Source organism: Rhipicephalus sanguineus, chromosome 7 (assembly GCF_013339695.2).
Source record: "Rhipicephalus sanguineus isolate Rsan-2018 chromosome 7, BIME_Rsan_1.4, whole genome shotgun sequence".
Classification (NCBI taxonomy): Eukaryota; Metazoa; Arthropoda; class Arachnida; order Ixodida; family Ixodidae; genus Rhipicephalus; species Rhipicephalus sanguineus.
In genome coordinates, this window is record NC_051182.1 from 67,084,011 (window position 1) to 67,095,335 (window position 11,325).

Sequence of the window (11,325 nt, forward strand, 5' to 3'; positions counted from 1 at the left end):
CACTCCGCTTTTTTTTTCTATGACGTCCGTGGCTTTTCATTCCACCAAAATGAAAACTATATATATTTATCGAGTGTCCATAAACTCACCGATCAGCATGCACGTGCGGACTCGGGAATACGCATATCCGTATGTCCGACCACATCAGGTGATTTCGCCCACACCTATTCCTCAACCGCGCATGCACTCGCGGTCAGCAGAAGCGATTCCATCGGATGCTGTTGAAATCGGTCACGCGACCACGGACACCGCAAGCAGCCTACCGAAGAGAGCATCGCAAAAGTTTGTCATAAATTTCCACGGCAAAAATACTGGCGCTGTAATCCAGCCCGAAACGATACGGGCATCAGAAGTTCATAACTGACTGAGACATATTAGCGCTAGGAATAAAACGACGAACACAAAGAAGTTGCGTCGCGTGTGCGGAGAAAATCAAAGGGCGCGATGATCGCACCCGCTCGTCACCCGATCGAGACAAATGAAAGGTCTAACGAAACGCACGTTGCATGTTGTGACAAAATAAATGCGAAATGAACGAATTCGTTTCGGTGGGCAAAGAAGATGACACATTGAAAACGAGTGCCATCAGGAAACACAGCTCAAGGGCGGCCGCTTGAAGAGCCGGACGGCAGCGACGTCATGCTGGAGGTCACCCTGACGGAGTACTGCTCGGGCAGCCGGTCGTCGTTGAGCGACCGCTGCCTTCGAGGCGTCCTCCACTTGTGGGGTCCCTTGGGCAGAGGCACCAGCGAGTCCTGCATGGAGCGCCGTCGGTGATCCGCAGTATTCAGGCTCATCCGGCGCGTCGGGTAGACGGGCACCGGAACGGTGGGCAGCACCACGACGCTGGGCGCGCACTCCACGGGTCCCGACGCGGACACGACGCCGGGGAAAGGCAGGTACTCGGTAGCCACGGCCGCCAGTGCCATGACGATGGCCATCACGTACACGACGATGTCGCGACGATGCTGAGGCGCCCACCGGAACAGCACCTGACGGTTCATCATATGCAGCCTTTATTGAGGAAGTCATTGTATACCCTAGGTCAGATGGAGGTGCTGGTTACAGTGGGGTCTTTTATAAATCAAGCGCGGCCTTCTTTGCAAACATGAGTTGCTTTGTGCAGTCGCAATTCACCGTACTGAATCACAAAGAACAAGGATAAGAGCCTGCGTTGAGTGTATGTTTCTCTGTCCATATTTTTCAAACAGCCCTCCAATACGACCTAAGGATACCAAAGCGATGAACGTTTTAGTGTGCATAATCTACACCAAAGACAAGGAGAATGAAACGAACAAGCGCTATACTTGTACTCTCCTTGCATCTCCTTGTCATTGGGGTAGATTCTTCGATGTGAAGTTCATGGCTATGGATTAACATCTAGCCCGAACCTTTGCTAAGACTACCGACCTCGCCCAGCGATCCGGTGAGCCGGCCGAGCGCGAAGCTCGAACACAGGCCGGTGCAGCGGGCGCTCACCGGGTACTGGCGGACGGCGACCACGAAGGCGAGCACGACGACCAGGTTGCCGAGCATGCGCAGTGCGACGATGAGAACGACGCTCGTGTCGTGCAGCTGGTATCCGTACGCAGCAGCCAGCGCGAGGGCCAGTAGGCTGAACGCGAGCCCCACCGTCACGTGCGAGCGCCTGACGCCATAGCGGACGCAGCAGGCGTACGCCGCGCCGTACATGGGCAGCATGCACACGACGCCCGCGGCGGCGAACGCGCTCTTCACCGGCACGATGTCGTTCAGGTTCACCTGCAGCAAAAGAAACAGTCCTCTTTGCGAAGGCGTACGCAAGAGCGGAGGCAGGGAAGGCTCCCCCTAATCATCTCTAGGGAGGCGCCAAGTCTGCCCCAACTTTTACTCAGACGTAGCTATCCCGTTATTAAGAAAGGGGAAATAGACAGCCACCCGTTTGTAGCACGAAGCCACAAGGAAATCCATACGGATTTCTCAGAAATAAAGCCTCTTAGTCGCCGACCAGGACCAGGACGAATCTTAGACACCGGACCAGGACGAATTTTTCGGCAACTAAGAGGCTTTATTTCTGAGAAATCCGTATGGATTTCCTTGTGGCTTCGTGCTACAAACGGGTGGTTGTCTATTTCCCCTTTCTTAACCCTTACGCCACCTTGCGGGATTCCGCAGAACTGATTTGCAATATGCTATCCCGTTATTCTTTAATGTTCAAGGTCACGGCCGTGTAGGTTTTCGACAATAATTCTCGCCGAGGACCACCGATGCTGCATTCCAATTGAGCTATTTACTACCCATTTTCACCCATGGAAATCTGGGGACCAAAGGCAGGCCGCTGTGGGAAGCATGTCATCGCTTCGTTTTCATTTTTTGCCTCCACTGCGAAACCCTTTTTTTCGAAAACGACCAACGATCGGTCGGTCGCGCATCCTATCTTGCCTGGGATTAGCAGACGGCGCATACATTTGTAAGTGCCGTGTTCCGATCCCTTAGTTTGCGTTGAAGGGACAGACAGCACGGAAGTCCTTTCGCTCGCCGCAGCGACCGCGTTTTATAACGCCGGAGTTTTGTTTGTGTTACGCCAGCTCTTACGCTAAAGGGGTTAGCTGCTAGCCTTACTTCGTATAACGTTCCGACATGTTGCCACCGCATTCACTGCTTCGTCCATGCGGTGAAACTGACTTCCTTTAACGATATTAGACAGTTTTAGTTGAGCGTCCGCAAAAGCTCTGCGGACGCAGCCTGCCATTGGGAATGGCTAGCAGGCTGCGTCCGTAGAGCCGCTGGGGACGCCCAACTAAAGCTGTCTATTAATGCTTAGCCCGTGCGGAACTTTAGCCTCCTCCAACGGGGTCATTCAACCTCGTCTCTCATTAAAGCAGGAATTTCAAAATCACCTTAGCTAGCGGGCCGCAGTCACGAAATTTAGTCCCGCCTGGGCCGGGCCGGGACGTTGCCATTAAAGGTATCTTGCATATCTAATACACGGTCATTTGTGAAGATATTTGACATCAGGATTAAAGAAGAATACTTATACCAATCTCCGGAATGACTATAACCTGGACGCCGATTCTGAAATGTAGTCTTTGTTCCACGGTTTTGTTTCAACACAAGGTGACCACATAGGGTTCCTCACTAAAGAAATGCTTGAGACCAGTAGCGTCGGCGTAGTGTACCCGAACAAAGCGTTATTAATTGCTATAGACAGAAAATAATGCGAGTGCCTTTTAGCAAAGTCACAGAACTTCATTCACAAAGTCATAAAAAAATATGACACGAAGACAGACATGTAGCATATGATCGTATACAGATGTCTCCCCTGCAATAACGCCTTTGAGGCAACGCAGGTATCCTGTAAATAAATAAATAAATGTGCGGGCCGCGCTGCTTGCGAAAGGACCGCGGGCTGCGTGCTCGAGACCCCTGCATTCACTAATAATAACTGTTGGGGCTTTACGTCTCAAAAACCACGATAATATTATGAGGGACGCCGTAGTGGAGGGCTCCGGAAGTTTCGACCATCTGTGGTTCTTTAACGTGCACCTAAATCTGTAAGTACATTTCTGCCCCTATCGAAAATGCGGCCGCCGCGGTCGGGATTCAATCCCGCGACCTTTGTGCCAGCAGTCGAGCACCTTAACCACTAGACCACCGTGGCGGGTCCCTGCATTCGCTATCCTCCATCAGATAGAACAAGGATCAGCGCATGTGTTGCATCTTTGTCTTTGTCCATGTTTTCTTAAGTTTTGCGCTGCTCTTCTCAAGATCATGAGCAACCAACTGGCCAGGCCCGTAGCCAGGGGGGGGACAGGGGCCTAGGGGCCCGCTCACCTCCCCCCCCCCCGAAATTTTGGTGAAGTAGGTGTTTTTACCAAAAATAAATAATGAAAATAGGTGCTTTTCTCAAATAGCCATGGTTTTCAGTAAGTCCCCGCCCCCCCGAAAAAAATTCCTGGCTACGGGCCTGCAACTGGCCCTACCGGTGTTCGAGACCCTTGCATTAAGGCGTCGCACCTGATTGAAGGCGAAGCTGGTGGCGGCCCAGATGTACGAGATCAGCGCGTGGCTGCTCCTCACTTCCGGTGCGAAGATGGCGAGCGGGCTGTGGTCGAACAGCGGCAGCGGCATCTCGCTGTCGCGCCGACGAGACTCGCGCGCGAACCACGCGCGGCACTCGTCGAGCGGGACGCCGTTGATGCGGGCGGCTTGCAGGGCCACGGCCTCGGCCTCGCGCGCGTTCCAGTTGCGCATGAGCCACGCGGGCGACTCGCTGCCAACGCTGCAGTAGACCAGCGCCAGCGCCGACGTGGGCGCCATTAGAGCCAGGTGCAGGGCCTCCCAGCCCAGCCGCAGCCGCGACAGAACCAGCATCGTCGCCGGCAGGGCCATGGACGCGCCGGCCATGGCCACGAAGCAGTAGCGGTCGCGACGCGCCGGAGTCGACACCTGCGCCGACAAAGAGAATGAAGCTCTGTCAGATAACTCGCTAATGCGTTGAGTTGAGCTAGTTTGCACTGACTTAATGCATCCATTCTTCAAGCGAATTCGTACTATAGACTACGCAGAACCACACCACCTCTAGCGGATGTCCTGTGTCATTCTGTGTAGTCTGTAGTGGGTGTTCAGTAGAATAATGGATGCATTCTGGCCGATCCCAAGCATAGTAGGAATTGTTTTAGGGGCGAAGCACCTTAGGGTCTCGGCTTGTCGGCGGTGCGTCGTCGCCTGCTGTCGCCACGTGCATCGTCGTGACCGATTTGCTTGCGCGTATCGTCATGTCCTGTTCATTTGCTTGAGCGCAAGAGAGGGCGCCACCACCTCAGCGCTCGCCGTGTGGCGAGAGAGCGAACGGCGTGCGTTGAATATGGAAACGCTCTTTCTGCGATGAACGCTGAACTACCAGCTCCCGAGGAACGAGAACGCACCCTCGCCCGCGAGAGACAACGCCGACGCAGGCAGCGTCTGCTAGCGAATTTCTCGAAAAAACCGACTGCTCGCGCTGCAAAACCGTTCACCGGCCACCCCGTGTATATAGGCACTGGGTCTTGACCTGCCATGTAGTGCCGGTGGGAGATGATCATGTGCGTAGTTGAACAATAAAGATTCGAAGCGTGCACGTTAACTAAAAGCGGACTGCGGGTCTGTGTGTCTAGTCTTTCTTCTGTCTCTCATTGCTCATTGGCAGTGATTTTGCTGTGGGAAACACCGGCGCACACTGCATGCTTCGCCCCTCCCCAATTTTTTCTTTAGTACGTAAGACAGCGTTTGTCTGTTGCATTAAAATTGCAAACTGTAAAAACGGTATATTTTTCTCTCGTTTAACACCCGCAAGGTATCTTATACAATTTTCAATGTACTATTGCCGTTCCTGGGTCGATATGGACTGCGAATCACGAGTGGCGCATACTAACATATTACGCGCTCTGGAATGCGGGCAAGCGTCACACGTGACTGGAATAAAGGGTTTCATCATGTACAAGACAGGCATGTCACGTTATTCATGTAACGACCTGTTAATCATGTTCGACACTCATGTCCTACTATGGTAATTTTGGTATGTGTCATGTTAAAGGGGTCGTCAACCATCCCTCGTGTGCTTGAAGAGAAGACACCCTGCGGATAGCAGACACTGCTATGAACATGTCAACCAAATCTTCCAGTCATGCGGGGCAATGAGAGTAGGAGCGCGATGTTGCCCTTTTCTCAGGCGCCCTCTTACCCTCTTTTCTTACCTCCTGTAGTCACTCTCCTCGGAGCTTCCGGCGCCATCTGTATGACGTCGAACAGCAGATAGCATTCTACTGGCCGGCGTTTGTTTCAGATGCCCTTCTTGCTATGGGGTAAGGCCATATGCCGGCACCGCGCTCCATAGTCTCGCGCGCAGAAATCACAAAGGGAGAGAGCGATCGCGTTTCCTCACACGCGCTCAAGGTCACGATGCGCGCTGACCAGGGGCGTAGCCAAGGGGGGGGTTGGGGGGGTTCAAACCCCCCCCGAAAATTTTCAGTTTTGCTTGCGTATATAGGCACGCACACATACAAACGCACACACGAACATACATAAAGTATGGTTGAACCCCCCCCGAAAAAAATTTCTGGCTACGCCCCTGGCGCTGACGTAACTTCTTTCCCAGTGTAGCTTCCAGCGCGCCGTAGGGACGAGAGCCTGAACCATTAACTCCGCTCGTTCTTGACAGATTTCGACACCTCTTTATGCATTATCATGCGTGTGTTTGTATGTGTGCGCGTATACACATACCGAACCACCCTCCTGGCCACGCCAATGCGCCCCAAGGCCTCGCTCACCTCGTAGAGTACCACGTACAGGACGAGCCAGAAGGCGTTGCTGGTGGTGGACACGACGATGCGCAGCCCCACGAACAGCAGGTACGAGTTGGCCAGGCTGGTGGCGAAGCCGGCCGCCATGAGCGCGGCCAGCGAGACGTGCATGACGACGCGGCGGCCGATGCGGTCCGCAGCGGCACCGGCCAGTGGCAGGGACACGGCGCATGCGGCCATGTACACCAGCACGGCCAGCTCGATGAGCCAGCGCCGGTCGCACACCAGGCGCCACTCGCTGACGATGTTGTTGCCGTAGCGCTCGGTGTCGAAGTCCCACGCCTCGCAGGGCACCACGCGGGCACGCGAGCCGCCGTCCGGGGGTTCGAACCGCGTGCACCGGCTGTGGCTTCCGTCGGCTTCGAGCGGGGTGCTCACTCGGCGCCACTCAGCGACGCTCATGTTGGCGAACGCGGCCGGCGGTCGGCACCAGTGGTCCATGACGCGCGTGGTCAGACGGAAGCTCACCAGGTGCAGCAGGAAGGCCGTGCCGGCAAGCGTCGAGGCTATCGTCACCATCACCTGCACGGCGTCAACGAAGGTTCGTTTCGTGAAGAGGCACGGGCACTTTACGACGATCCCGCCGCGGTGCGTGGCGCTATACTGAACTCGAGCCTGTAGGTTTCGACATTGCTAAGGCTAAAAGGAACTTCGGCTGGTTAGAGTTACCCAGCAGGCCGCTATTATATATACGGCGTGAGTCGTAATTGAGTCGTAATACTGGCACGTCAACCGCCCATCTGAATCGTGATTGAGGAGTTGGCACGCAAACAGGGCTTGAAATCGCCAGGTGTGGGGAGGGAGGTGGGCTGGGATTTTCCAAAAAGGAAATGGGGGAGGAGGTCGTGTTTGTCTAGCGATTCTCAATGCATGCATACGTGCCTGCCCCTCCTCATACACAGAGACCACGTGGTTTGGAGCACAAGCGGAGGGGGGGGGGGGGCATGGGGAAGGAGCTTGAGAAGAGAGGCTAAGCGCGGCATGCACGCAGATATTAGCTACCGACTAGCAGAGTAATGTTTAGACTACGTGAAAAAAATCACAGCATATCCACGGGGTGAATGATGATGAGTGGGGCGAAGCTACGGAGGGAATCATCTGTAAACCGTGAAACTCTTCCGTGAAATGCGCCCAGTACATAATATAAAGAGTATGAAACATCGTGTATATATTAAACATCAAACTTTTATTGTACTGTTGGTTTACGTGGTCCCTTCATTATCACTTGTGATCGGTGAAATGCAAGGAAGAAGTCCGCTCCCGAGCGAAAGAGCGACCGCATTCCCCGCTCGCCCTGTGCGAATTAAAGGCAAGGCTAGAGGGAAGACAAGACGCGCGTTCCACGACGCGAGGTCGGTAGCATGCCCAACGAAAGCCAACGGAACGCGATCGTGCAAGTGCTCCGGCTTCGCATCGCCTCATGGTTCCATTTAGCGTCCCAAAACCAAACATATTGCTCAAGGTGTGCCTTGCGTTTTTCGTAGAAATGATTTCTTTATCATGTACATTAAGACGAAAAGTTGAAAGCTCACTAGAGTGTATCTCCCGCAAAGTATGTCTTTTAGTGTGATTTAACTCTCGTACGGCAGGGTCCTCGCGCCGTTGCCGGTCCACCTCGCCCATTGACGATCGGGCGAGGTGGCTAAATACAACTACTACTACTACACTTTAAGAAAAACATCTGGCGTTCTTTCGTTCTGCTTTTACAAAACATCTGGCGTCTTTCGTTGGTTTATTTCATCAATCAACGGCGTTTTGAACAAAATTTTTATTGTTTAATCACGCACAGGAGAAATCTCACCAGGCACTACCTTGGAGGTAAACAATGGCTGCTAATGGCAATGAGAGACAGAAGAAGTCGGCTTTTAGCTAACACTTACACTTCTACTTCTACTAACGTTTCCTACTGGAACATGCCAATGGCTGCTAATGGGGAATGAGAGACAGAAGAATTCGGCTTTTAGTTAACGCGCACGCTGCGAATTTTTTATTGTTCAACAACGCACAGGAGAAATCTCCCACCGGCACCACCTTGGAGGTCAAAGCGTAAGACTTGTTACTCACTACTACGACCATGAAGACTACGAGGGACGAACGGGTGCCGCCTTAAGGAGCTTCGCCCCTAAAACGTACATGTACAACATGACTTCGTCACAACCGCGCATTCGTAGCCTTTGAGAGGGATTAACACTGTAGTTATGGCTATAGTCGCCGCTCGTGTGCGTTGTCCGTTTCCGCGCAGTTGAAAAACGCTGTTTCTGCGCCATTGCTGTATATTGAGAGTTCGAGCGCTGTGCTTCAGAGCAATGCAAGAGCGAAGCTCAAGGTAACGACCACTGTCTACATCTTGTGTGGCTCGCACGTTCGTGTAGGCTCCTGCACTGGCAACCACTGTCTGCGGCCGGCCAAGCACGCACGACATACCCATCGGCGTATAACACTACAAAGGGCGCTGTCCCGCTCCTTGTGAAACCGAAAAGTGACCCCTTTTTTATAGACGCACAGTAAGACATGTACTTCACGTGTCGCTATGTGCATATCAGAGATGACAAAATTGCTCCTAAAAAGTAATTAAGTTACGCTGCTGATTAGCTCCATAGAATATTATAAAATGTAATTTCCATACATTTCAAGGTACAGCTTGCAGAAAGAAATGACATTACATTAGTATTAATTTTAAAAAGTAATCAAATTACTTTGAGATTAACAAAAGTCAATCAGTCACGCTTGCTAGAATGATGCTTACTTGACATTGCTTGACTAAATAATAGTTGGATGGCGGAGGGAGCTGGGACTAGAGGAACTGTCATCGTTCTTTCTAAAGAAAAGCCCTCTCTTTCTCTCGGAAGGACATTTATGTGTTCGAATCTCTTGTTAAGCTGTCCCACAGTCCGCGAAGGGTGGAGCCGTCGTTGACCCCTTTAGTCTGGAGTTTCGAGGGCCGTGGTCTTCCAGTAATTTTATCCAAAGCTTCGAGTTAGGATTCTACGCGGTTTTTCTATGGGCCTACCTCGTCCCCACGCTTGAGGTTTGCCACTTAGATGAACTTGCCTTTGTTTCTTTTCTTTCCTTTCCTTGACCAATTCTGTTTGCCATTAAGGGTAAGGGACATGCTATCTTTTACTCAAAATGAATGAGAAATAACAGACAATAATGCCAAGGTATACGGGATGTTATTTGTAGTAATTGTGATATAAATGGGAAGAAATTAAAGTGGACGAAAAGATAACTTGCCGCCGGCAGGGACCGAACCTGCAACCTTCGAATAACGTGTCCGATGCTCTGCCAATTCAGCTACGGCGGCGGTCACCCTCCCTTCCACTTTATCGGGTATATCTGTGCATTTAAACCTGCGGTGGTGTTAGCATCGCTCGCAGCCATGGCGGCGAGTGTGGTGAACTCTTTCTGCACGCTGGCGTCACGTAGCACGTAACCGTTTTCGAGTTGGCCGCTGACCAATAATCCCTGGCATACAACATGAAGGCATAAAGCCTGCCAGAACGAGACCCTTGCTATGAATGAAAGAAAGAAGGTGAATTTTTAAGGGCGCGTTTTTCTTTCACATCTATACTTTCGTCGTCTTGATTCTCTGGTAGTTCTCAATTATGTCGTGTCTAGGAAAGAAAAACAAGCCCTTAAAGATTCCCCTCTTTCGTTCTTTTACTTAAAGTAATTTGAAAGTACAGTCGTTATCTTAAAATTACTCGCTTGATGTAATTAAGTACACTACTAAATTACCAGCTTAATTCGAAAGTTGTGGCTTCGGATCCCATCCAACAGAAAGGGTGCTCCTTCGGCCACTTTAATTAATTTCAATTTACGTCACAATTACTACGCCACAGTTAACAACAACAACTAATGTCCCCAATGCTTTACCTTCGCTCAATCGTCTGTCGGATTCATTCGTATGTGTATCAAAGAAACGAGCCCCTCGAAAAATTTCAGCCAACAAAAGTCGTTCATTACATCACTCAACACAGCATAGTGTAATTCAATTAATCTAATTTAATTACTGTCAAGTCTAGTCCGTGTACATCACAGACTCAAGCGAAGGTTCACCTGAAAGCGTCCCTTGCCTCCATGGGCCAAACCCCTCACTTGGGGATTGGCACACGGATTGACTTGTCTTCGTTACTTTCCTTTCCTTGGTCTATTTTTCATCCCGTAAGGGTAGTGGACATGCTATCTCCTAGTCAAAAGCAACTGGCTCAGTAAGGAGTCTTGAAGCTACTCGCACGATGTACTTGGCTGCTAAATTACCAGCCCACAAAACTAATTACGTTTCTCATTACAGCAAAAAGTAATCATTGCGATAGTAATTACACGGGCACCCTAGGCGGGTTTTTGCTGTCGGCGTCGCCGTGCCGTTTCATATGTATAGGCATGTATATAAGTATAAAACCCACAAAGAAAATTAGTTCAGAAGAAAACTTTTCCGAAGCGCGCGCTCGACTGGCGATTCGAACCAGCGGCCTGACGCGTTAAACGAGTCAGCCAGATACGTATACATCCTCCAGCATACTCACGGCGAAATTTACTCTAATTTCGGTACTCTCAATTCTGCTGCGTATATACCACATAGGTTGAAACGAAGGCTCACCTGAAAGCGTCCCTCGCCCATGGGGATGCCCTCCTCGGTGGCCTGCTCGTCGGGTGCCGGCCGACGCTGCGTTTGCGTGTCGGCTGTGGCTGCCGGCAGCAGAGGCCGGCCGCTGCCGACGGAGGAAGCAGCGGCGATCGTACGAGAGGACGCTTCCATGCTAGAGCTTCTTCTGGCCATGGCTGCTGCTGCCGCTGTACGCTCACGGCTCGTGTCTCGTGCTTCGAGGGAGCGTGCTTCGACCGCCGATGATGATGATACCACACAGCGGGGACCGAGAAGCGTGATGCAGCTCGAGATTATTGACAAACTCGGGTGCTATTCTGGACACTGTCGAATTCCACCATATTGCCATTGGTGGCATTTTAAGCCAATCAGAGAAGCCGTAGCAGCCCTCTGGGCCAA

The 11,325-nt window shown here is 51.7% G+C and overlaps 1 protein-coding gene across 1 annotated transcript; it reads right to left on the reverse strand.

The window, feature by feature from the left end:
* Positions 1-599: 599 nt before the first annotated feature.
* Positions 600-11,079, reverse strand: LOC119398741 (solute carrier family 22 member 7). The gene is made up of 5 exons (XM_037665563.2): positions 10,921-11,079; positions 6,288-6,842; positions 3,997-4,428; positions 1,411-1,761; positions 600-992 (listed from the first exon to the last, which is right to left on the reverse strand). Exons 1-5 carry the CDS (start codon positions 11,077-11,079, stop codon positions 600-602), a joined length of 1,890 nt encoding a protein of 629 aa, XP_037521491.1.
* Positions 11,080-11,325: the final 246 nt, after the last annotated feature.